At 34.3% G+C, this 27,797-nt stretch overlaps 2 protein-coding genes across 2 annotated transcripts; one reads left to right on the top strand and one right to left on the bottom strand.

The window, feature by feature from the left end:
- Positions 1-1,907: 1,907 nt before the first annotated feature.
- LOC127546790 (olfactory receptor 1G1-like) lies at positions 1,908-2,849 on the top strand. The gene has a single exon (XM_051973732.1). It carries the CDS (start codon positions 1,908-1,910, stop codon positions 2,847-2,849), a length of 942 nt encoding a protein of 313 aa, XP_051829692.1.
- A 20,073-nt stretch (positions 2,850-22,922) lies between these two features.
- LOC127547031 (olfactory receptor 1N1-like) lies at positions 22,923-27,440 on the bottom strand. Its single transcript, XM_051973887.1, has 2 exons — positions 27,415-27,440; positions 22,923-23,877 (listed from the first exon to the last, which is right to left on the bottom strand). The coding sequence occupies exons 1-2, from the start codon at positions 27,438-27,440 to the stop codon at positions 22,923-22,925; spliced, it is 981 nt and encodes a 326-aa protein (XP_051829847.1).
- Positions 27,441-27,797: the final 357 nt, after the last annotated feature.

Raw genomic sequence — 27,797 nt, 5'->3', positions numbered from 1 at the left:
CTTATATTTCTTGTACTCAGAGAGAAGACATAAGAACAATGATTCAGGGAAGCATATTTAGGTTCAGTGTAACTAAAACATAAAAAACATAAGTCAAAATTTTTTAACAATCACATCTGTCTAAAAATTAAATGGTCTATTTTTCAAAGTCTCTAAACAGATTCTAGATGACTACCTCTCAAGGATAGTGTAAAGAAAATAACATGTATTTTTTGACCACACAATAGCAGTAACTTAGATTTGTCTAGCATTTAGGTTTCTCATTTGTATCCTTTCATCCTCATGAAAAATCTGTCAGGTATTAAAGCAAATGTTTATATTCTCATGTTATGGATAAGAAAATGACCCTCCAAAAGAGGAAATTTCTTAATTGAAGGTCATGAAGCTGGTAGATGATAGAGACAAGATTTAGCCCCAAGTATAATGATTTTAATGAAATAAATGCCCAAATCCCCTACATCCAGTAAACATGTCTTAGGGCAAACATGATTCTATGATCCCACATTCATTTCCTGTCTTTACTTCTTTAGAAACTAAGGATACAAATTCATCAATTATTAAATGCGTAGTATGTGCTGAGTATTGTCCTAAGCAAGCCAAGAAAGAAAGATTTAATGGAATCCTTGCACAGGCTTTCCAGTTTATGCTTGGAATGCATTCCTTCCTCACCTCCATCTCTTAGAACTTCTGAGTTTTCTTCAAAGCTCAGATTAAGTATTACTTCTAAGTTTCCCCTCCTTTAGTTGCTAGCTCCTTTTCAATTGCTTTGGAAATATTTTATATGCCTATATGTATATGTACACACCCACATTTAGATATCTACATGTTGCTTCTGTTGATAGAATATTAGCATCCTATAATCAAGGATTATTTCTCTATGGTCTTTGTATTCTCTGTACCCAGCACAGTACAATGTACATATAATAGGTCCTTAATAAATGCTTGTTGATTGATAGGCTGATTAATCGATTGATTGAAGACAGTGAGGTCTTGAGGAAATCACTAGTCCAACCATCTGTCCCACAAAGACACAGACGCTAATATTAGCTTTACCTCTAGTAAGCTGTGTAATCTTGTAAAGGTCACTTTACCTCTATGTATCTCAATTTCCTTCTGTGTAAAATGATATTGATCATATGGGACTTACCTACTCACTTCAAAAAGTAGTTGTGAAATACTTTATTTATTTTGTAGTGATTGTACATAGTATTTCCCTATCTATTACTGCCTATGGATTTTGTTATTACATAGAAATACTGTTGACTTTTCTGGTTTTATTTTGTACCTTTGTTGAAGTTATTTTCTCATTTAATAGTATTATTAGTTTGTAGCCTTTATTTGTTGTTAGCATAATGTAATGTTTTTTGTAGTATAACTGCAATTTTGTTTTTGGATTTACTTGATACACAATAAATTTTCTTTCAGCCCCTCAAAAAAAAAAAGTAGTTGTGAGTTACTAAGAAAAGGATGGAAGTAAAGTATTTTGTAATTTAATTTAATTATTCCACCAATACCAACTATTATTAATAGCAGGTATACATGAAATTATTATTTCATTCTCAATTAAAAAATGTAAACTTCTTGCTTTGGTAAGAAATGGTGGATGGAGTCAAGGAGTTGTAATAAAGATTGTCTAAGGTTCCTCCTTTTTAGATCTTGATAATCTGTACTCTAGAGTGTTTCTGTTTTTAATTATTTCTATCTATAACATCCTATGGTCTTTTCTCTAAAGTTATTTTCATCTCCAATATTCCTGCTTATCTTCTAACATTCCATGTTCAAAGGTTCTTCCCCTAGAAACATTCTGTATTTCTAGCATTTTGTATTTAAGGTTCCACTTGATGCTTGATAAATGTGAAGTGTTATTATGAAATTCTACCTCTTCTTTTCTCAGTTATACTGGAAAAATGGACAGAGGAAACCAGACAAGAGTCTCTGAATTTCTCCTCCTCGGGCTCTCACAGCATCTGGAGCAACAGCTGCTTCTCTTTGGCCTATTCCTGGCCATCTACCTTATTACAGTGATAGGGAACCTTCTCATCATATTGGCTATCTGCTCTGAGTCCCACCTCCATACTCCTATGTATTTTTTTCTGGCCAACTTCTCCTTCACTGATTTGTGCTTGTCTTCCACTACAGTGCCCAAGATGTTGTTCAATATCCAAACTCACAGTCAAACTATCCCCTATGGTGGATGTCTTGCTCAAATCTTTTTCTTCTTGTGGTTCATTGGGTTGGATGTCTTCCTCTTAGGGGTTATGGCTTATGACCGACTTGTTGCCATCTGTCACCCTCTCCACTATACTATTCTCATGAGTCCTCAACGCTGTTTCCTACTGGTAATGGGATCACTGGTCCTAACTTACTTATATTCCTTGACTCACACCATCCTTCTGACTCAGTTATCCTTCTGTGATGCTAATATTATCCCCCATTTCTTCTGTGAACTTCTCCCTTTGATAAAGCTCTCCTGCTCCCAACCTTATGCCAACCAATATGTGCTCATGTACTGGGGTGGGGCCTTAACCATTCTGATCCCCTTGATGATTCTTATTTCCTATGTTCGCATCGTGGCCAGCATACTTCGAGTCCCTTCAGTTAAGGGAAAATGCAAAGCTTTCTCCACCTGCGGCTCCCACCTCACTGCTGTTTGCTTGTTCTATGTAGCTGCCATTGGTGTATATTTCATTCCCTTTGAGGCTGACTCAGCTGGAAAAGATAGATTGGCAGCTGTAATGTATGCTGTGGTGACCCCCATGCTGAACCCCTTTATCTACAGCCTGAGGAACAGGGACATGAAAAAGGCCTTGGGAAAACTCTTTAGTAGGAGATTATTGTTGTTTCCATAAGATCAAATGCAGAATTTGGGGGGATTCCTAGAGACAATTAGATTTATCCAAGCCAACACCACAAAATGTGAGATAAGGCCACTGAACAGAAAGATACTGAACAGAAGAAAACATTTTATAAAGAATGAGGAGTTGGAGGTAAGAGATAATTATCAGGGAATAATAAGAGTGTTAAAACTAGGTTTTAACTAGAAAACTAGAACTAAACCCAGTTAAACGTAGTTAAAACCTAGAAAGATCATATTAGTGATTCTGGAATATAGAACCAGTAGGGAAGTAAAAGATCATTTAGTCCAATTTCAAAACCCACCCTACTTTTTTGAAGAGACTGAACCTCCCCAGAGAAACTAAGTCACACCATTCATAGATGGCAGCAAAGTGGTGATTTGAACTCAGGTCTCCCTGGACTCAGTCCAGGAATCTTTCCACTTAAGCTTGTTCAATGATGAAAGAAAGGTGAAGAATCTTTTTTTAATGTAGGAGGAGTAAAAGAGAAAGAAAAAGGATAAAATAAATTTAAAAAAAGAAAAAAAATGACAAATTATTCCATCTCTAGCAGCAGAAAATATACTAAGTATTAATGCTGCTTATACATTCCTTTCCTCTCTTTCTTTTACTGTCAACTCCTCAAAAATATTATCATTGCCCCACACACTGGCAATATTCCACTGTCCAAGGTCCCAAAATTGAAATGAGCATAAGTTCCTCCAGAAAAGGGAGCCCAGAATAGGGTGAGGTCTCTAAACTTTGCTACCTAAGAACCAGTGAAAAGAATTAGAGAAGAAAAGACTTAGGAGAGAGAGGTAACACAATGTATAGCATGCTGGCCTTGAAATCAGGAAAGCCAACACTCAAGTCATGCCTCAAATACATAGTAGCTGTGTGACCCTGAGCAATCACAAGTTCTTTCAGCCTCCCTTTGTAAATGGGAAAAGTAGTAGAACCTAGTTCACAGTGTCGTGAAGATCAAATGAGATAACATGGAATTTTTTTGCTAATCTGAAAGTACTATATGAATACTAACTATTCTTATTTTTCAAGTTAAGGGTTAGAAATCAGGATTTTAGATCTGGAAAATATGTTAGAAATAATATAGTCCAAACTCTCACTTTATTAATGAGGAAACTGAGATTCAGAAAGATTTTTTGTCTTGCCTAAAGTCACAAAGACAGTAAGTGGCAGAAACAAGACTTATATCCCAAGTTTCAGATTGCGGCTTTTTCCAAGACATTCCCTGGGATCATTTGAAAGAGGACTTTTACTTGTTATAATTGGTTTGAGTGCAAAATCAGAGTTAGACTAGATTACCTCTAATGATTATATTGGAAAGTGAATGGTAATACTTCATCAGGGAAAAGAGACAGGATGGAATTAGAAATTATTTCTCTTCTGATAAAATGTCAAGGGAACCAAAGGGACACTCCCTCCTGCATAACAGTTGCTTTTGTTTTTGTTTACTGAACCTTAGGAGGAAGAAAGCTCCTCTTTGGGCTACAGATTCAGTAGTGCAATCCTTTAATATTATGTAGGACTTTGTAACCACCCTCAAAAAAGTCTAACAACAGGATGAGCTGCTTTGCAAGCTTGTGGTCTCCCTTTTACAGAAGATGTTCAAATAGAGCTTGGCTGACCACCTGTTGTGATGATCACACTAGCACCCAGGACACCCCAGAATCAGCCGGAGTCAGAATAAGCAAAAGTCCTTAGTCTTTATTCTTGGTCTTTAGATGCAGGATTGAACAGGATGGAAGCAGAATCTCTGCAACCGCCTTCTCCCTTGCCTACGGCCAAAGTGTGACTCTGGCTAGTTTTACTCCACCCCCTAATCCCTCCTACAATCCTCTGAATACACCAATCATTGAGCCAGCACAGGATAGTGGGAAGGACCATTGTCCAAGCATATGCCCATAAAGTATTGTCCAATTGGTAGTTAGCCTCAAGTGCTTGCAGTCCTGGCCTCAGTGCATTGACTCAATAGTTTCAGCCCTCTACAACCTGTTATAAACAAAATATATTCATGCATGACAAGAGAAGTTAGCCAATCTGACTTCTAAATTACTTCCTTTAAGAACAAAACAAAACAAAACAAAACTGTGCAATTAGGTCCCAACTTACAATTGGAATTTTCTAAAATTTAGTTTGCATATCTAGAAAAATATGCGAAAAGCTTATTTCTTTTGGATCCCAAAATGTATCTGTCATAGAAAATGGAAGCATAGTATAGTGAAAGAAGATGAATTTGGAATCAGAGGATTTAGAATTACTGGATCATCAGATCCATTGAAGAGCATACTTTTTATGAGCCTCAGCTTCATCTGTAAAATAAGATGCCTGCATTAGATCATTAAATCATTTCTGAGACTACTTCCAACTCTAAAACTTTACAACCTGATGTTATGAAATTAGGTTCTCAGGCTAACATACAGTAACTTATTTATCTCAGCCTTGAGTTGAACTACAATACTCATAGCAGTCCTGTCCCTATGGTCCAAAGAGAGTGTTTGTCAGTGAATATTTATTAAAAAAACTAACAAACAAAAAAGGGAGTATTTCAAATGAAATAAGCTATGTAAAATGATTTGAAGACTAAAGCACTATTTAAATGTTGTTTGTTATTATTATTCTTATTATTATCTGTAGATTATGCATGTCACCATTTTTCACTAGCATTTAAGAATACTTTGAAACTTCCTGAAGAAACCTCCACATCTTGAGGAAGAGAAGAGTAAATTTTCAGTTTAGTTGGGTGGGTGTCTTTGATAATTTAAAAGGCAAAATATAGCAGAAAGAACTTTCAAATGGGAGAGTCTAGAGACCTGGATTCAAATTCTGACTTTGCTATTTACTGTGAACTTGGCAAGTCACTTCCCCTCCTTGAGCATCAATTTCCTCAGGTATAAAGTAGAATAACAATTTCTAAAATTTCTTACTTTATAAAATATTTGTGAAGGAAATACATTATAAATATATACCTTATAAATATAAATTGGTAAATAATTGTTATATAAGTTATATGTGTATTATTGATCAACAAGCATTTATTAAGTGCCTACTATGTTTGTAGTTTCTAGTTGCCATGGATATTCTCACATTCTCTCGTTTTCACAAAATTCTAAAAGAACCAGGAGACCATCTTCTGCATGCTAGGTTGAGACATATTTGAGAAATTTTGGGGTTATACAAGATAAGGCATGAATTTACATTGTTATTCAACAAGAGAAAGAGAGATTACTCACATAAATAAAATACAGATACATTAAATTGTGTCTTTCTTAATCATCCTGATTCTTTTCTAGTCAATTCTGATTTTTTTTTGACAATCCTCTGACAATCCAAAATTCTATGATTGATCTCCTGACTTTTCCATAAACATGCATAGGAGCATATCATTTACCTGTGGCATCTATGGATTCAATATCCTGGTAAATGACCTACTCATAATTAATTTACCCTTAGAAGATAAATAAATGTTGACTAGAATTAAATAATATTAATTACAGAATGACTTCCACCTGTGTCAACGTGAGAGAACATTGTTCAAGGATCTTTAGATCCTGGGTAAAACAGAATATTAAAACACAAGGAAGGGAGAGAAATAAGGAAAAAGGAATGGTCAAGAAACCCAGATCCTATTGTAGCCTATATTGGCTAGATTGTGAAGAGTTAGGGTTGATTTATTTACTTCTGGAGTATGTCCTTGTGTTTTGTCATATGCTACATAGCTTCATGAGAATGAACCAAGGACCAGTGAAAGTAGGCTGGAAATTTTTGGAAATCTAGGCTATGGTCCTTGGTGAAGTAGAGGAAGGAATAAAGGTCCCCTCCAATAAAGTTTGAAGGAATAACTGGACTAGAATAAAATATAATCCATCCTGAGTATGGAGTCAGAAGTTATGACTCTTCACTCAGTAGCAGTATAAAAGCAAACCCTAAAGCTATGATTCTGATTTCTTTCAGATTTAAGGGCATACTTTTGACTTGAAATTTCATAGACTCTCTTTACCCTTAATCCCCACACCCAGGATATTAGTTGTATTACAAAAATCTATTACATAAGGAAAGCAGTGGGTATTTAATGGCTGAAAGCTCCAATGAATCCAGTAATACTTTTGAATGATTTTTCATTTTATGAATTGCAACAGAATCTACATACAGACGGATTAACATTACAATTCTAAGTAAGCATTTGGATTTATAGATCCTTTTCAGTAATCACTTGGCTACTCAAAGCTACAAACCACTAAAGGCTAGCAATTTCAGTCTGGATATTCAAATGGAGGGAAGCAGTGTTATTCTGTGAGAATGACATTCATTTATTCCACAACATTCAATAAACATATATTTTGTGCAGAACACAGTGCTTGAACAGTCAGCTCTAAACTTAAAAACTTATGTGTCCAATTATCCTTATGAAATTTATAGTTAGGGTGAATGTTGAGAGCTATCCATGCATATGTTTTGAAAATAAAAAGTTTTAATTAAAAAAAAGACATTTATAGTCTAGTAAGGGAATGATACACATAAAGTTTACTCTGATGGATAATATTATAATATGTGCATAGTATATTATGAATAATTTAATACATACAGCATAAATACACACATAGTGTGTATACACAGAGTACAGATCAAATTAAAGGTAAGGAGGAAGTTTACTATCAAAGAAAAGGATGAGAACATTTTCTGCAGGAGTTGGCACTTAAAATAGGCTTTAGAGAATGAGTAGGAATTTACTAGGCAAAGGAAAAAGAGAATTCCTAGCATAGGAAACAATAAGAGCAAAAGCATAAAGTCAAAAGAATGAAATCTATAACCCAAAGATCTAGTATTTACAGCTAGATGGGACCATGGATAGGTTATCCAATCCTCTCACCTTATTTAAAAGAAACTTGGCCTCTCAAAGGCAAAGTAATCTGTCCAAGGTTACAAAGGAAGTGACTGATGAGGATTTGAGGTCAGGAAAGGAGAGCCATCGGTCCTCTTTGAGCTTCTGGAAAGAATGCTCTGAAAAACTTTTAAAAGGCATGGATGACAGGGAAATGTCAGGAGAGCACATCAGAGCAGCAGTGTCAGCAGGTGGCTAGTACTATGTCTGGATTTTTAAAACATGCTCTTAGAATACTGCAGCAAAATCTCAGAACCAGTGCTCAATTAGAAATGCTATGAAAGTCATCTTTGAGCAGCCATTTCATCACAGATTCAGCTCTTTCTTTCCCATTTAAAATTGATAGAGAGTATTTCCACATGTCAAAGATTCAGAGAAAAAGCACATCTCTCTGTCTCTCTGTCTTTGTCTCTCACTGTCTCTCTCATTTTCTTTCACTGTCTCTCTCTCTCTTTCTTCCTCCTTTCCCTCACTCTTTCTCCTTTCCCACCTCTTCTCTTATTCACACTCTCCCTTTCCCTTTCTTTTTCTTTTCTTCCCTCTCTCCTTATTTCTCTCCCTCTCTCTCTGCTTCCCTACCTCCCTTCTCTTCTAAATAAATACAGGGAAATGATTCCTATTAACAATGTGTGATGAGCAGCACTCTTGCACCAAAACCTCAAAAATGGACCAGCTTAATTAAATTTACCTCTTCCTGTAATAGTTTTTCCTTCTCTTTAAATATTTTTGGTAACACTGACCCCACATGCCATATGATGGCATTGGCACAATGCCACTCAGTTGCATGTAGGCAGGCTTTAGTAATGAAGTTGCCAACTTCTTTCAGCTTTGCCACAATCATTAGCCAAGGTGCTGACAAGAGGGTAAGCACAAGATTCTTCCCCTTAACTCTGGAAGTGGTGTAGGAAACACTCGATGGAGACTGTGAGTTACAGTTCCTCTCGCAGGTTATTTTATGTTTGGCTCCTTTAAATAAAACCTTCCATGTAGTTGAGAAACAGGGAGTTAGTGCTAAACCATGAGTTAAAAGTCCGAATATTTCCCCCCATTTCTGTGTGTATATACCAAAGCCAAAAACACAACATAGTATACGATATTTTAAAACTGGAAGAAACAAGGATTACTAAACTAACACTACCATTAGTAGTAATTTATGATACTCAAACATATCCGGAGGTTTTCTGGGCAGAAATCATAGACAGTTGCCGTGTCTGAGATGTTGTCTGTTTCAGGAAAACCTCATAATAGCGAACTAACATAACATAAGGCTGATGCCTACACCAGCTTGGGAAAAGCAAAGCAAAACCACAATTTTTGCATAAATTACAAAAAGTGCATAAGTAACACTTGATTCCCTCAGATATCTTCCAGAAGGAAGAAAAATAAACACTCATCAGAGAAAGCTAATAATAGCAACTCTGCTGCCACATCATTGCTGTTCTGATTTTCTCACTCTAAATATATTAATGTGCTACAAGGATCTACAACACAAGCCATTCTTCCATAGGAATAAAAATACATGCTTTCCCTACTTTATAGAGTTACATTAAATTTCACAGAAATTAAAGATTGCAAAATTGAAAATGAATCTTCCTCTCAGAAACTAGAAGTTCTTACATGAACTGATGCAAAGTGAAGTAAGTAGAACCAGGAGAGTATAAATAGTTACCGCAGTGTTGTACAATAAACAACTATAAATTATTAGTTGTTCACAGCAAAAATGATCCAAGACAATTCTGAAAGACTTAGATGAAAAATGTTCTCCATTTCTAGAGAAAGAACTAATGAAGTCTGAATGCAGATTAAAGCACTTTTTTTTTTCACTTTCAAAACAATTAATTAGGAGAGATTGAAATTAGGAAGAGAGGAGAAAATACCCAAAGGCAAATTCCTGTCAGAGAAGATGGGAGAGTGTTATTAAGGGCAAAAGTAGATGTGTTGGTGTTGGTAAGCAGGGGCACAAGCAAAGAAGAGAATAGGAGAAAAGTGAGGTGGAGTAAAGTATATTATATGACCTCTTAAGTCCCTTCTGGATCTAGAAATCTGAGCTTCCAGATTCCTTCTAACTTTAACATTCTCTATGTTTCCTGTCATCTTAGCCAATCTGACAGGTGTATAGTGGTATCTCAAAATTGTCTTAATTTGCATTTCTCTGATCAGTAGTGATTTGGAACACTCTTTCATATGAATAGAAATAGTTTCAATTTCATCATCTGAAAATTGTCTGTTCATATCCTTTGACAATTTATCAATTGGAGAATGGTTTGATTTCTAATAAATTAGAGTCAATTCTCTATATATTTTGGAAATGAGGCCTTTATCAGAACCTTTAACTATAAAAAGGTTTTCCCAATTTATTGCTTCCCTTCTAATCTTGTCTGCATTAGTTTTGTTTGTATAAAAGCTTTTTAACTTGATATAATCAAAATTTTCTATTTTGTGATCAACAATGATCTCTAGTTCTTCTTTGGTCACAAATTCCTTCCTCCTCCACAATTCTGAGAGGTAAACTATCCTATGTTCTTCTAATTTATTTATAATCTCATTCTTTATGCCTAGATCATGAACCCATTTTGATCTTATCTTGGTGTAGGGTGTTAAGTGTGGGTCCATGCCTAGTTTCTGCCATACTAATTTCCAGTTTTCCCAGCAGTTTTTGTCAAGTAGTGAATTCTTATTCCAAAAAGTTTGGATCTTTTGGTTTCTCAAACACTAGATTGCTATAGTTATTGACAATTTTGTCCTGTGAACCTAACCTGTTCCACTGATCAACTAGTCTATTTCTTATCCAATACCAAATGATTTTGGTGACTGCTGCCTTATCATATAGTTTTAGATCAGGTACAGCTAGGCCATCTTCATTTGATTTTTTTTTTCATTAGTTCCCTTGAAATTCTTGAACCTTTTGTTCTTCCATATGAATTTTGTTATTTTTTCTAGGTCATTAAAATAGTTTCTTGGGAGTCTGATTGGTATAGCACTAAATAAATACATTAATTTAGGGAGTATTGTCATCTTTATTATATTCACTTGGCCTATCCAAGAGCACTTAATATTTTTCCAATTATTTAAATCTGCCTTTATTTATGTGGAAAGTATTTTATAATTTTGCTCATATAATTCCTGATTTTCCTTTGGCAGATGGATTCCCAAATATTTTATGCTATCAACAGTTATTTGGAATGGAATTTCTCTTTATATCTCTTGCTGTTGGATTTGTTGGTGAGAGATAAAGTGCCTTTTTGGATAGGGTTGTGTCTACTGCACTGAACTACACTGTCCATGTGGGCAGAATATATTGGTATAGAAAATACACCTCCATGATAAACTTACAGAAAACTTATAGACCCATAGGTGGATAAAGCCTTCCATTTTCCCTTGGAAGTTGATATATTGAAGACTGCCAGGGCATTAGAGAGGATGACAATGACAAAGGAAAACAGTGAGCTATGTTGACCAATTAATGAAGATCATTAGTTCTTTGAATGGGTGTCTGAGCAAGCCAGCTCTAGGTAGGCACCAGTGTCATAATAGAAATTTAAAAAATGGTACATTGAGTATAGAAAACAAGATGAGGCAGCAGGAAGATAGATAAGTGGGAAGGAAAATTCGTCACAGCCCAGCACCCACTCACCATCAACACACAGTGCTATGGCACAATGGAGAAAACAATAGATACTCAGATACAGTCATAAGCTATTGTAGCCAGAAGTGGATTGTCCAAATCCACAAATATTATGTAGAAATAGAACTAAATGAGGCACTTTGCCTAATAGAGAATGATACTGGGTTTTAGTGTTCACAAGGATCTTGGGTATTGTGACAGTAATGGAACTCTCTTCTACAAGGAATAGATTGTCTGTGAAGAAATCCATGGGAAAGTGGAAATAAAAATCAAAGGTGATGAGTAGGTTCAAGATGATGAGTAGGTTCTCAACCCTGCTGGCTAGATTGCTGTTATTATTATTGATGATGATGAGGTAGAAATAGTCAAAATAGACTCTGCTGATTTGGCTACTGAGAAATTCTCAGAAGAAATACATTTATATTTGTTCCATTTCTCTACTTCATGTACTTATCTGACCTGTGGAGACAAATCTGGGTGAATTAATTTTAAGCACTAAAATAATACATTTATCAATAAGCATACATTCACTAAGTACTGACTCTATGATCAACATAACTTTAGGTACTCTAGTATACATACAAAATATAAGGCTCTTGAATTTATAATTTATGATATTACAACTTAATATATGACATATATGATATGGACTACATTTATGAAATAGAGATATATATGGTACTCTTTTGGACAGACTTGAGTTTGCTGCATGATGCAGAGTTTCCATTAAATCTAGAACATTAGGAGAAGATGAGGAAACAGTCATAATGCCTAAAGTCCACTCAAAGCAAAGATCTCGGATATTCAGCTATACTTACTATGGCATATAATTGAGTAAAATAGTTTCTACTAATTATTCCTTTTCATTTGTGTGAAAGTTAACAGTTTTGTTGTCAAAATAGTTTCTGTAATAGTGTTCTTTATTTTGACCTCAATTGATGAGAATTATCCTATTTCATTGTTTAATATTGACATTTTAGTATATACTTTTAAAAATCAGGTTGTTTATCGACACATATTTTTAAATTCTTAGTTTTGTTTATCAAACTAATTGAGGCTTTGTTTTCAATTTTTTGATGTTTTTGATTTTTCAAATTTCTAATTTAGTATTTTGCTAGCATTTTCTGATTTATTGTTTTGTTTCTTTCTTAAAAAGCAGTTTTCAGATTATGTAATCTATACTTTTTCTCATTTGTTGATTAAAGCATTTAGAGATATTTCCCTAAGGACAATTTTAATTATATACCAGAAGTTTTGCTATATTTTCTTCTCGTCATTTCCTTTGAAAAATCCATTACTATAATTTATTCATTTACTCACCAATTCTTTGTGATTAAATTATTTCTCTAATCATTTGTTATTTAAAGCATTTATTTATATACCTATAGATAGCTTTGAATTCTTCTAAAAACTGTCTGTTCATATTATTTGACCAATGTCAATCAGGGAATTACTCATTATACATTCGACTCAATTTTCTTTATATTTGAGAAATGAGACCTTTATTAGAGAAACTTAATAACAAATTTCCTCCAGTTTTATGGTTTCTCTCTAACCTTGGCTACATTGGTTTTGTTTTTTACAAAATCTTTTTAATTTAATGGAAGTTATATCACATAATGTCCTTTGTCTCTTATTTGATCATAATTTTTTTCCTTTATTCATAGATCTGACAGGTAAATTATTCCATATTCCCAATGGGGAGTTCTTGACACTTTAAGGGATCTGTTTCTATTTCACTAATTTTTTTCTCTTCCCCACATCCCATTTCTGATTTCAGACTTTAATTTTTCCTTACTTTCTATTTCTTTCCTTCTTTCCTTTATTTTTTATTTCTTCTTTACTGTCCTCTGTCCCTCCTTCCTCTATCCTTCCTTTTTAATTTCCTCTCTTCACAATTCATGTTCTGAAATTGAAGTTTGCCTTTCTTGTGATACTTTCATCTCCAATTCTATTTTTCCCTTAACTCTTCTTTCTCTGTTATTTCTGACAATTGGTATTCCTACCAAGGGAAAGTGAATGTGAAATAGAAATATCACATGCATTGATTTTATTGTATTTTTATATATAGTGTCTAAATCACCTTTGTTTCAAATGAAAATTAGGTTCATTTAATACCCATTATCCCCACTACTTCATTCATATGTTTGTATTCTTCCCTTCTTTATAAGTACCCCACTGTTGCAAGATCATAAGCTTCTCCTTTCTTGCTTGGCATATTCCTTTCCCCTTCCTTTTTCTTTCTCCTGTTAAGATCATCAAAGCTGAGCAAAACCACTCCTAAATCTTCTGTTTTTCTTATATAACTTCTTCAATTATGCTTGAAGACAGAGTTCTGAAAGCACATTTATTTCTTTTATTAAAATGTAAGCACTTCAGCATATCATTACTTCCATATTTTTCTAATTTTCATTTGACTTTGGAGATAACATTTCAAAGCTTCTACATAGCTTTGTCTTTTCATCAAGATCACTTAAAAATCCTTTGTTCCATTATAATCCTATTTTTCTCCTATTAAATTATATTCAGTTTTTCAGGGTAAGTTATTTTTGGTTATAAGGCTTTATCTTTTGCCATAAGGGATATCATTGCAAGATCTCACATTTTAAATGTTAGTTGCCCAATCTGATGTGACCCTGAATGTGGTTCCTTAATCCTTTTTTTCCTACACGTTTACAGTATTTATTCTTTGACTCAACAGCTCTGAGTTTAAAGCTATAATATTTCTGGATAGTGTTTGATTCAAGAAGAAATTGGTTGATTTTTTAAATTTTCCTTTTGTCTTCTGGTTCTAATGATTATGGGATAGTATTTTGTTTATTATTATTTCTTGAAATATAGTTTACAGATTTGGGCAATAAGTATTATAGTATTGGACAGTCCAAAGATTCTTTGACTATAATATCCCCTTAATCAGTTTCTCAATCTTTTTTATCTTTCATTTTCTTTTATTTAATATTTTAAATTGAAATTTTGTTTTAATATTTCTTTTTTCATGGAATGACTGCTTTCTATTTGACTCATTCTCATTACCAGGGAATGTTTTTCTTGGGAAAGTTTTGTTACCTTGTGTTCTAAGGAATTAATTGTTCTTCCTATTCATTCCTACTCTTATTTTATTTAATATTCTTTTTATAACTCTTCTTTCACTTCTTCTAGGTACTCTTTTAGTGTTAACCAAAACATCCTTTCTCTGAGAGTCTTTTTTCAACTTTTTGTAAAATTCTTTTTCTTCAGGGCTTATTGCTCGAGTTTCACTTAATTTATAATGTTTCATCCCTTTTTTCAGAATTTCTTTTGACTATAGCCTCAGTTCACAGATTGGGATTTTGTGCTTGCATTATATTTTCTCTCCTTATATTCTTGGATGATATGAGCCTTTTTCCTTGAAGTTGGGACTGGGCTCCATCTTCTGGAAAATTTTTCAGTTTGGGCTTAGTCTCTTGTTAGCTTGATTTAGGTTTAAACTTCAATACTTTCTCGGTCTCTTTTTCTTTGAACAGTCTTGAATGTGAAATTAGTTCTGCCCCTTGCTATCACTCTGATCATTCCCAATTATATTGTAAATTGCCATATGTCAAGGAGAAAGATGTCAGGGTACTTTATTTCTTGGATGCTCCCTTGGCCCTTTCTCCAGATATGGTTTAGGTGTCATTTATTTAGATAATAATACTGGGGGTCTTGGGCTGGCCTTGTTTCTCTTTATGTCTTTGACAAGGATGTTAGACAAAATTCCTTCTATGGCTTGGGCATCAGCTTCTTGAAGTTTTTCTGGCCTTGTTGCTATGCTTCTTGCTAAGACTTGGATATGGGTTTCTTAGGCTCTGGACTACTATGCCTTTGGCCTTCTCAACCTAGTTTATAAGGCTTTAATGCCCTAACTCATTGTTGGTTTGTATAAAATTTTATGTATAGCAAAAAAAAATATTTAATTTTTTTTCTATTTCCACTCAATAATCACCAGAAGTTTGCCATCTAACATTTAAAATCTGTTTCATCTAATTTCTTTTTTATTAATCTCTTTAATATTTGGCTGAATATAAAATGGACAATGTTGGTTCCAAATTATTAAAGTTTTACTGTCTATTTCTCCCTATAATTCAGTTATCTTTTCTTTCAATATTTAGATGCTATGCATATATTAAATTTTAATAATGTATCATTGTTTATGATATCTTAAAATATAATAAAATTCCATTGCTCATTTCTTTAAATAATAATTACTTTTAATTATGCTTTGTGGTCAGGATCACTGTACCTTTGTTGTTGTTTTTTTAAATTTACTTGAAGTCTAACAAATTCTGCTCTATACCTTAATTTTAATTTTATGTGAATCTTTATATTTCAAATGTCATTTTACTTGGATTCTGCTAATCTATTTTACTACTTTTCTTGATTTTGATTTTCTGGTTGAGTTCATCCCATTCACATTTACTAGTATGATTATTAATCATGTATTTCCCTCAATCATAACTTTTCATACATTTTTCCTATTTTAATTCTGTCTTCTTTATAAAGAAGAAGAAATTGGGAAAGAGATAGAACTTGACCAACATTAGAAACAAATACTTGGAGAAGTTTCTTTCCACTTTTCTGTCCCTCTTCCAAACACAGACATAGTCTCTGGTTCTTATGTTTATTTTTTTCTTTTTATCATCCATTCATTTGTTTTGCTTATAATTATTCCACTCTAACTCTACTCTCCCTTTTATACATCTCTTCCCTTTTTATTTCCCTTTCTACTTCCTTATTCAATTTAGCTTATTTCTACCAAAAACAAAAACAAAAAATTTGGTGTGTTCAACCCTTTTCTGGTTCATATAAAAATGAGACATGCTTCGTTTATATTTATGGATTCTTCTTCAGTCCTCTGTAAATCTTGGTTGAGTTGACTAGACCTTATTTGGTCAAGTCCCTTCTAGTCTACATGCTTGTCAATCATGATCTTGATGAATTGACTAAATTACAGTTGGCTTGGATTAGACTCCATCTTTTATCCTTATCTCCAGCTTTTTCTTTAGTTTCCAAATAATCTGTAGATTCTGACCTTGTCTAGACTATGTCTTTTTCTCCTTGTATAGTTCCTATTCAGAAGTTGTTTTTGTCCTTTGTTTTGGCTCTGAAAACTTATAGTCCCTATGAAATGTAGGAGATTCCCTTCATGGCTCCCATGGCCCTGTTTTCTAGTAGTAATTAGCTCTGTCTCCTGATGAGACTCCCAGGATTCCAAGGAATGCCTAAGAAAGTCCTATCTCCCTGTATCGTAGATATAAGAAGTTGTTCTTTCCCCATTTCTAATCAGACAGGCCAGATCAGGAACTAATTTAGATCTCCAAATTACTAGAGTCTATGCTGGCTTATAAATCTGTTTAGAATTCTGGTTGCCCCAATATCAATTTGGGATCTTCTCTTAGCCTACATGCAATTATTTGTATATGGCATTCTATCTTCATACCTTTGAGCATGGTCTTTCACTTACACCAGAACTTTTCCATCTCCTCCTCTCTATCTTTTAGTTTCCATGGATTTATTCAAGATTCAACTAAAACTTAAGATAATATCCCAGATGGGTCTGGCCAAGACAAAGGACAAAAGGACTTTCACTCCCTACTTAGCATATTATGGCTCTTTTTGACATAGCTCAAGTTCATAATTTTTGGAAGACTGCCATGTCACAATCATGACTAAATTAACTCTTATCTTCCCCTAATTTCCGAGGACCTGATTTCCATATGGTATTTGTACTCATCTTCCTGACAGTAGCTAGTTAGAAATAATTTCCTAGAAATTTTTACTCTTTTCCCCCAGAATTTGTATCCTTCCTGAGTCTCTGCTGTCCTAATTGGTGAGTCCCTTAGCCCACTATTTCTCAGGCAGATATCAGCTGTGCTTCACTTTACCCTTCACTGCTTGGCTTTCTTCTGTCTCACTAGCCTCAGCAGCAATTTTGCCACCAGAGCCTCTCTCAAACTAGCTCTAGTTCTGAAATCACAATTAAATCAGCTCTGCCATTGCTCTTAGAAGGGGTATTTACTCCCCTCACTATTTGTGTCATATTTTGGAATAATGTACCTCTTTGTGTTCTCTTTCCACCTTGTATATGATATTTTTCTTTTTTAGAATATGAACTCTTTTAAGGCAGAAACTGCTTTTACATCCTCAGGACTTAACACAGTGTTTGGTATCTAGTTAGTACTTAATAAACACTTTTTCTTTAAAAAAGAAACCCAACTTAAAAATTTTATCTTCTGAAGGGGATTGTCCTGTCCCCATGATTGGTAATAGATTACTCTCCCTGATTTCCTTCCATTTAGTTTGTATAAATATAATGTACCTATTTATTTACATTTTGGCCACTATTTCCCATTAGAATGTAAACTCTGAAAGAAGGGACTGTTTTGGCATTTCTTTTGATCACCATCACTCACTTCATTGCATGCCAGTGGCTAGCATATAGTGAGCACTTAATAGATACTTGTTGACTGACTTCCCCCCATCTTTGCAGACATTAAGCTGATTTATTAGAGCTCATATTAACCTCCTTGGTGAAGTTGTCCATCTTTGCTAGTTTCCAGACATCCTTCCATATTGGGCAGAGAAATTTACTTTTATTTCTTTTCATTTTTATCATTGGTCTTTCTGGAATCATTTTCTGAATGTTACAGTGATTTATATAACTTTTCTACAACTTTCATTGGAAGTCTCTTTTTAATGTATTTTACTTCATCTTTTTTCCTTCTTCCTAAAGCTCAAGAAAAAAGGCATCAGTGGGGAGTAAAGTAACAGTAAGAGAAAATAACTCACTAAGCCATTTCTCTGTAGGCTTACCAGATAGATAGCTGGATGGGACATAACATGTATCTCTTGCAGGATAAACTTTTAGAACATTCCTAGTATATATTCCTCATCATCTTTGGCTCTTAGAATATTTAGTTTTCTTCAAGGAAGCTCAGCTCAAGTACTACCTCCTTATCTTTTTTTAATCCCTCAGAGTTAGTGTTCTTTCTCTCTTTTTGAATTGACTTATCTATACTTATTTATTTATATGTTGCATCCATTGGCAGAAGGAGGACTTAGATGTTCATCTAATTCATAGGTACCAAACACAAGACTTGGGACTGCATTATAGTGACTGAAAATACCCCGAACCAGATTAAAACATAATTGGAAAATATTTAACTAGATATTTAAAACTAGAATAGAACATAGAAAATATTAATATGTAGTTTTCTAAGTCAACATGCAATCTTTCAGGGATTCTTACATATGGTTTAGTGGCCTTGTTTCTATTTGAGGTTGTCAATACTAATCTAGTTCAACATGTACATTTTATAATTCATTTTTATTTTTTCAGATTTTCCTTCAGATTGTTCTTCCAAATTAATTTCATTACTATTTTGGCTATTTCAACAAAGTATCCCTTTTTTGGTTTGATTGGCATAGACCTAAGTGAATTAAGTAAGATTATAATTCTATTATGTTGACATGGCCCAGCCATAAGCATTGAATGTCCTTTCAATTATTCCTAGCATTCCTAAAAAGCAAAAATAAAAACAAAAGGGAAAAATGGTATATGTCTATCACTCCTGCATTTAAAACTAGTGTTTCCTTATTTCAAATAGTGATTGAAATTATGTGAATTGAATGAGTCACACTGATTCCATCTTGTGAATTGGTTCTGGGTCTAGCTCAGTTTCTTTTCTGTACAATCATGTCTAGTCTAATTTCTGTCTTGTGAGAAAACTTTATTCAATTATGAGAACTGTGAGAAAATTTTATTGTATTGTTTATGTCAACCTTGGATATCTAGAAAACTGAACCACCTCTACATACCGCTTAGAGATCCTTAATTAAGAACCTAATTTATGCTAATGAGGAACCCGAGCAGATCTAAATATTAACACAAGAAGTCTTCTTCTCACAATTATACATTTCAAGCAACCTATGTCTTATCTGAAAACTGTCCCTGTATTCAGTTATTGTTTCTTTATTCTTTTGATTCAATATAGACAGAGAGAGAGAGAGAGAGAGAGAGAGAGAGAGAGAGAGAGAGAGAGAGAGAGAGAGAGAGATGGAACATCTATTTTTCTGATTTCAGGGAACTGTCCCACTTTGCTTTTCCCCTCTCAACTTGGAAAGTCCCTAATCTTTCTCTCCAATCAGATATCAGTTATCTAATCTTGTACCCTGGCTTATATCCTATAATTATTTTCTTTTAATTCATAAAACTGGCTTCCACATATTTGAGTTACAATTCCCATTTAAAGAAGTTTGATCTCAATTTGTTTTGCAATTGCCATTCATTGCTTAAAAAACCAATAGGTTCAGAAGCTTGAAGTTTCATCAGTTATTTCAGAATTTACTTTAACATTTTCAATTAATACTTTTTAATACTAAAAATTATCTCTCATATATCAATTGTTGTATGATTGATTTTAAAACTAAATATTTTTCTTTGTCAAAGGATTATTTTTCAGCATCTACTAGTATACTCACTTGAAACAAGAAGTTAAAATATATATTAATCATTTTGGGACATTTAGTTCATAGTAAATGTGAAATTTATTTTTCATCAAAATAAGAATTGAATCAATTAACTAATTTGAATTAGGAAACTAGTATTAATAACTTCACTATTAGACCACATTCATGCAGAAATGACACACAGATGAGAGATGAACAGGGCTCAGGCTCATGAGAAAAAGAAGCCACACAGATAGAAATAGACAATTTATTGAAAAAGAAGAAAAGCAGACAACATTCAAGGGAATCTCCTACAAGAAGTTATTATATAGCAATAGGTATTTTCTTTTGAGTCACATTGGACAATTCTTTGTGTGGTGCATTTAAATTTAGAATTGCCTGATTCCCCATCCAAAGCATATCTTTTGGAACTACTGAGTTCTCAGAAAAAGTGAAGATCTGTCATGACTAAGAAGAGAAGGAGGAAGAAACTCTATCTGAACTCATCTAAGCAATACAATTCTATTTCAAAAGAATTTATTGTGTTTCTACCATATGTCAATCATTGTGCTGAGGGCTGTGGATACAAAGACAACAAATCAAAACAATTCTGGCTTCTAGGATATTTAACAATCATTTTAAGAAAATACCATATACACAGATAAGCAAAAAGAAAATTAAACAATGTCATTGTCACAAAACAATATCAAGAGGAGTAGTAACAATTTAGAGAAATAGAGAAAATCTTATATAAGAGGTGGTATTTGAGCTGAATCTTGAAGAGAAGTTTCAAGAGATGGAGAGGTAGATGAGCTATTCAAACCTGAGAAACAGCTTGTGCAAATGGCATATATTGAAACATGGAATAATGAAATAGGATTGACCTAGAAGTTGTGAAAAATCTCTAAATACCAAAGGAGTTAACATTATTTTGCTTCTAGGTAATAGGGGTCATTTAAAGCTTCTTGAGCAACAGGATATGATCATGTCTGGTCTTTTCAACCAGCAAGAGAAAGAAAAAAATACTATAAATATACCCCTTCCAAAGACAAGAAGCAGCATCAAGAAGGGAAAAGAAAGAACAAGAAAAACGTTTTCTTTTGTTCAGTGTGGTGGTGTGTGTGTGTGTGTGTGTGTGTGTGTGTGTGGAAATACCTAAGTGTTCTTTGTGCTGTTATATTTTTTCCTCTTCCAGTAATTAACAATGAACTTCACTCTAAATAAATAATTCTTCTATGCCTCTGTAAAGAAAATTTTGCAAATTTATTTAGTTGAGTTTTGAGCATACCTTGATTCCCAGATATTTCATGTATTTTTTGATTATTTTCAATTGAATTCAATGGAATTTCTCTATATTTTCTTCTTGATTTTTGTTATCTCCTTATAAATGTATGGATTATTATTGAGGATTTTTTCAATCCTGTCATTCTATATATACTAATAGTCTCAATTAGTACTTTAGGCCACTTCCTAGAACTTATTTACAGAATCATGGATGGATCATGACCTGTATCCCTATCACTGCTAAGCTACTCTCCAAGTCCTTCAAGCTCAAAAGCTAAGAGTCACCTTGGAGTCACATCTTTTTCTCATGGAATTATTTCTATTTTTCATCCCCCCAAATTCAGTTTGTTACTAGTTCTGCCTATTTCACTTTTGCAGTATCTCTCCAATATATAGGCTTCTCTTCTTTAACATTGCCACCTCTGTAATGGTCTTCATTATCTCATACCTTGATTATTACAAAAGCCTGCATGTCTAAAGTCTCTCCCCACTCCAATCCATCCTCAATTTAATCATTAAAGTGATTTTCCTGAAATGCATGTTCAATTATGTCACACACACACACACACACACACACACACACCTCAACAAACTTCAGTGGGTTCCTATTGCCTCTATGATCAAAAACAAAATACTCTTTTAGGCATTCAAAACCATTCAGAACCTTCTTCCCTCCTACTTTTCCAGTCTTCTCACATATTATTATTTGAAACATGCATTCCAATTTACTTACACTGGCATCCTGGCTATTGCATGAAGAAAACACTCTTGGCTCCAAGAATTTTCTCTGGTTGTCTCCCAGCTTTGGAATGCTCTTCCTTCCAAATTGTATCTACTGACTTTCCTGATTTTCTTTAAGTACTGCCTTTCAATTCTGGTGTTTTCCTTCTGTTAATTATTCCCTATTTGTCCTCTATGTAGCTTGTTTGGGATATATATCTTTACATATTATCTTCCCTATTAGATTGTAAGCTCTTTGAGATCAGAGATTGTCTTGATTTTTATATTGCTAGAGTTTAGCAAAGTTTCTGTAACACAGTAGTCACGTAATAAATGTTTATTGATTATCTAAGTGGAAAGAATTCCCATACCAAAAACTCCCCTATTAATCACATCACAGCTTCTTTGTGAATATTGCATTATATTACATAAATTTCACAGAATTACAGCATATTTACAGAAAGAATAGGATATTTGAAATAATCTAGACCAATGTTGGTCTGTGAACTTGTCTTTTAATATTTTGATAACTGTATTTCAATACACTTTATTTCTCTTATAAGTGTATGTATTTTACTCTATGCATTTGCAGATCATTATTTTGAGAAGGAATTTAATCAGATTGCCAAAAGAGTTCATGATGCAAGAATCTCTGATTTAAATCAACTCTCTCATTTTATAAATAGGGAAAATGAGGCATGGAGAAGGGAAAAGATGCAAGTTTGTACATCTATTAAGTTAGAAAAGGTAAGATTGAAAGCAGATCTACTGAATCTAATTTCAGAATTCTATTACACTATACTATTTCTCAGACAGACTAACACTGGAACATAGTATCTTATTTACATAAAATTTTCATCAATCCTAAAGGAAGGGTTATTTCTTCATACAATCTTTAGTGAAAACAAGCACAACTACATAGGAGGTAAGAGAACAGGGCTCCTATGGCCAAAGTTTTTTTTACAAGTTCTCAATGGAATCCAATAGAAGTAAGAAGAATATTGTTTCATATATGTGAAAATGCGATTCAGCCTAGTGATGCTTTCAAGAAAGAAAATGAGTTCTTTTTTGTATAATCTATTCACAATAAGCTGTTCTAGGAAGAGAGTACTTTCCTACTAAGGAAGAGTTTTCCCAAAGCTGTCTTCATATCCCTGTTCCTCAGGCTATATATGAAGGGGTTCAACATAGGAGTGACCACAGTATAGAAAACAGCAGCAATTCTATCTTTTCCAGCAGAATGTGTGGATGGTGGACACAGATAGACCCCAATAGCTGCCCCATAGAATAAGGAAACCACAGTGAGATGTGAGCCACAGGTAGAAAAGGCTTTCCATCTTCCAGAGGTAGATGGTATTCTTAAAATGGCAGAAATGATGTGGACATAGGAAATAACAATGAGAGTGAGGGGAGCAGTGAGGACCATTGATCCCACAATAAATAACATCAGCTGGTTAGTGCTGGTATCTGAACAGGAGAGTGATAGCAAAGGGGTCAGGTCACAAAAGAAGTGGGGAATGCTGTTCTCTGCACAAAAAGTCAAGCCAGCCATGAGGAAAGTATGTAAAAAAGCAGCAAAGTTGGTAAGAATCCAGCATAAAGCTAGCAGCAGAACACAAATTCCAGGGTTCATAACTGTCGCATAGTGGAGTGGCCGGCAGATGGCTACATAACGGTCATATGCCATTACTCCCAGAAGAAAATCATCAAGAGCTCCAAATGTCATGAAGAAATGCATCTGGGTCAGACAGCCTTCATAGGATATGGTCTGACTCTGGTTCCAGATATTTGCCAGCATCTTGGGGACAGTGGTGGAGATGAAACAGATATCAGCAAAGGACAGATTTGCCACAAAGAAATACATTGGACTGTGCAGATGTGAGTCTGAGCCAATTGCCAGGATGATGGAAATATTTCCTACTGCAGTGACCAGGTACATGACCAAGAACAGACCAAAAAGAATCAGTTGTTGCTCCAGTTGTTCAGAGAGTCCCAGGAGGAGGAATTCAGAAATAATGGTCTGATTTTCTATTTTCATGTTCTTGGTAGACCTTGGGAGGTGGAATGGGAGAGAACAAAAAGAAAGGAAAAATGGAGACAAGACATTCACAAAATGTAATAGTGTGACTTGGTAACATTTCTTTTCTCATTATGAGATTATTAAAGAGCAACTATATTAGACAAGAGATTTTATTTTTAAAAACATATTTCCTTATTTCTCATGTTGTGCAAAAAAAAAAAAAAAAATCAGACCAAAAGGGAAAAAATCATGAGGAAAAAAAGCAAGCAAACAAATGTGAAAATACTATCCTTTGATTCACTTCCAGTCTCCATAGTTCTCTCTCTGAATACACATGCCATTTTTCATTCCAAGTCTTTTGGAATATACAAGAGATTTTCTATAAAGCATATGGGCTTCTAAAATCTGCTCTTTTGAGTCCTCAAAAGGAAATTTTGTGTGTGTCAAGCTTTTATGTTCTATGCTTTATTCCAGAGCTAACATTTCAGCATTTCAAGTCCTGTATCTCTCCTTTCCAGTGAAGCTCCTGAGGTCCTAATTTATCTCATACACAGAAGGCATGTCCCTTCTTCAAGCAGGTAGCTGACAACTAATTATACACATTGACCCGAAGCCTAAGCTTGGCTGGAAAGAAATGCTACTGGGATATATAAACAAATATATGTGCCATTAATCATGACTCTCTCATTATCCTTAGGCCTTACCTACACACTCTGGGACAATCTCAGCTGTGTATTGATTCTGTTGTTTCAACATTTGGATTACTGGAAATTCACGTGGAGAAGCCAGCTGAAGATCCAGGAACTTTTCCTCCATAAAGGAGAGGAAAGGGGTTATTGAGAAACAAAGTACTGGAGCTTTGATGTTTAGAGCTGAATGGGCTTCCTATGGGGACTATCTGGAATATTTATTGGTTTTTAGGACCTTTGGGATTTGATTATCTCATAGCTACTCATTAAAGAAAAGTATGAAGAAATGATTTCATCTCTCCCCAGGCTCTTTGGGTTCAACCCACCTTTAAATTATTACAGATTGTGCATCTTCTATCTCCTACCAGTTTTCATGTGGAAGTGAAGAAATTTGAATCGAGGAGGTCAAGTCAAAAGAACTTGAAAATGGAAATAATCTTAGGTCTTTCTAGTTTCACCTATAATCAAAAAATGATCCCCACTATTACACCACACACACCGTTACACAATAAGTCATCATCTTGCCTCCATTTAATGACCTCTAATAAGGAGGAGCCCATTATTTCCAGTAGTAGCCCATTCTATTTTGTTCTGTTGCCCCTTCACCATTCTAATTGCCTTCTTACATGACAATGATGTACATGATGCTCAGAGTTGATTACAGTCCTGCAGATGTATCTGATCATGGCAGAGGACAGAGGAACTTAAGCACTATCTTCATTCTGAACACTGCCTCTAGTAATGCACCCAGAATTTTCTTTTTTTTTTTTCATTTTTTGGCTGCTATGCCACATTGTTGACTCAAAATACATTTTAACTTACACCAATCGTATTATATATTTAAAATAAATGATATTTACCTAATTCTTCACTATTTTTACACTCATACTTTTTAAACACTTGCATAGAGTTTTACACTCATCCAGATTAAAATTTTATCTTTATAGATTTTTCCCATTATTCTAGACAATCAAGTTTTTTTTTAATCTGGACACTCTTATTTTGACTATTCCTTCTAGGCATGTGTTATCTATAAATTTCATAAGCGTGTTACTTATTCCTTCTTTGAAGTCATTGACTAAAATGTTGAATAGTACATAGCCAAGGACAAGTAGCTAAAACACTCCCTTAGTGATCTCAACCAAATTTGACATAGCTCTAGTAATTTTGGTCCATTAAATTCAACCATTCACCTAACTATGGTTGCATAGTTAATGATAATGATATTATCTGACACTTATATAAATCTTTCTGGCTTTCAAAGCACTATACAAGTTCATTTGAGCTCTCATAATGACATTGGGAAGTATGTAATATAGGCATTTTTACCTCCATGTTATAGGTAGGGAAACTGAGGTTCACAGAAGTTTACGGACTTGCCCATAGTCACTCAGGTAGAGTCAAAAGAGTCTTCTTGACTAATGGATCAGATTTTGGTCTATTTCTTCTCCATTGGTTGAATCATTTCTTCCCATCTTGTGCAAAAATTTTTGTAAATGCTTTTGCCAAAACCAACGTGTGATTTATTTATAACATTCTAATGATCTGATAATCTAGGAGAATGAGTTCTTTCTTTTTATGATCTGTTCATAATAAGATATGCTGGGTTTTGGTGATTTTCCTTTTTCTTTTTTATATCTTACTAATTAACCTTTTAATAATAAATTCTAAATTTTCACTAATAATCCAAAGTAGTTTTTGAAACACACACACACACACACACACACACACACACACACACAGTCTAAGTATGAAATGCATTTGCCTTTTCAGAAAATTGAGATCTTTAGCTTTCTATCCTACTTTTCTCCAGGAATTTTCAAATGTTCTCAGCAATGACCTAGTAATTAATCACATTTGGAATTACTTTCACTGCCATGAAATGGGAACTATTTTGGCTTGTTGAATGGAACTTGGTATAAGTGTCTTGGTACTAATTTGTCATCAATGCACTTCTCTTAAATTCACCTCCCTTTTCTCTAGCTTCTTCAGTGGAAAGACACATTTTCTTGGTAGAGAAAACAAAAGTTAAATGTTGGAATCCTTACAAACTGCTAACTAATTAGAGTTGATCTAATCTTACAAGAAGATGTTTTGGGCAGAACCTGAAACAAGGTACTAAGTAGAACTAATCAATACAAGGCTTGTGTTCACACCTTTACTCATTGGAGTTCACAAGTATGAGAGTTTCACAAAGTAAACTTTGTACCTTTGTGAGTTCACACCTCCCTTGAAGCTCTTTGGGCCAGAGAGCACTATGGGAGAAAACCCACAATCCCTCTCTTGAAGGAGCATAAATAGAGCTTCAATGGGCCAGTCAAAGAAGTTTTCTTCAGAGTGAAGAAGCTACAAGTCGAGATTTCAGCGGAATTACGCCAGAAGCCCTCTCTCCGAGGCAAGGCAAGAGAGAATATATTCCACTTGGCTGGCTGGTCGCAGAAGAGAGTTCAGCTGCATTGGAGAGGAGTTGGTGGCTGGGCTCCTGCACTTCCCCCACTGAGACCAAGCTGGTCTGAAAGATTCACCAGAAAGCTAGCCGAGCCCCAAGTGAAGGAGACAAGAGATTCATTCCATCTCTGTGCTGGTTGGAGGCTGAAGAAAGCAGAGGCAGAGGCTGAAGGATCAGAACCTTTGGATTTGAAGATATTTGGAGGGCTCTAAGCTAAACCGGCTGTGTTTTGAGAAGAACAAGAACTCCAACCTTTGAACTCCAACAGTTAAAGAGCTGAATAGTCCTGCTTTCTCCATCCCTTCCCTGTTGTACTTTTTCATCATGATCCTATCCATCTAGATAGACAGCTCAGGATATTTTTGTAAATATATTTTTGCATTTGGGAGTCTAGGACTGATCACTTAATTTTAAGTGTGAGCATTTGCACTTCAGAAACCAGCAAACACTACACATCCATGCTAGATTTATTGGGGATTTTTTAATTGTCTAGATTAAACAAAGTTTTTAGTAATGCATATTTAACTTAACCATATGTTGTGGGTATGTTGTTTTTCCTGGAAAGGCAATTATCACTAAGACATACTAAGACATGAATCTATCAATTCATCTCAGCTTTGGGCAATGATTCTCACCAGATTAGATTAGTGTTTAGATAATTGCATCTCTCTATTCACTATTATATTATGTCTCCATGTCATGTCATTTATATTGTTTCTTAAACATAATCTGTTTTTTTTTCTTACTTATAGGTGATATATTGTACAATCCTATGGCAATGTGAATAACTTTTCTCCTTCTCTGTGTTTTTCC

The sequence above is a fragment of the Antechinus flavipes genome, chromosome 2 (genome assembly GCF_016432865.1).
Source record: "Antechinus flavipes isolate AdamAnt ecotype Samford, QLD, Australia chromosome 2, AdamAnt_v2, whole genome shotgun sequence".
Classification (NCBI taxonomy): Eukaryota; Metazoa; Chordata; class Mammalia; order Dasyuromorphia; family Dasyuridae; genus Antechinus; species Antechinus flavipes.
The sequence above is the reverse complement of the archived record's forward strand: the minus strand, read 5'-3'. Positions and strand labels throughout refer to the sequence as shown.

Coding starts and splice junctions, on each gene's coding strand:
- LOC127546790 (XM_051973732.1), top strand. CDS start 1,908: ATGGACAGAGGAAACCAGACAAGAGTCTCTGAATTTCTCCTCCTCGGG.
- LOC127547031 (XM_051973887.1), bottom strand. CDS start 27,440: ATGTGTAGTGTTTGCTGGTTTCTGAA. Junction 23,878..27,414: donor AGTGTTTGCTGGTTTCTGAA/GTGCAAATGCTC, acceptor CCACCTCCCAAG/GTCTACCAAGAACATGAAAA.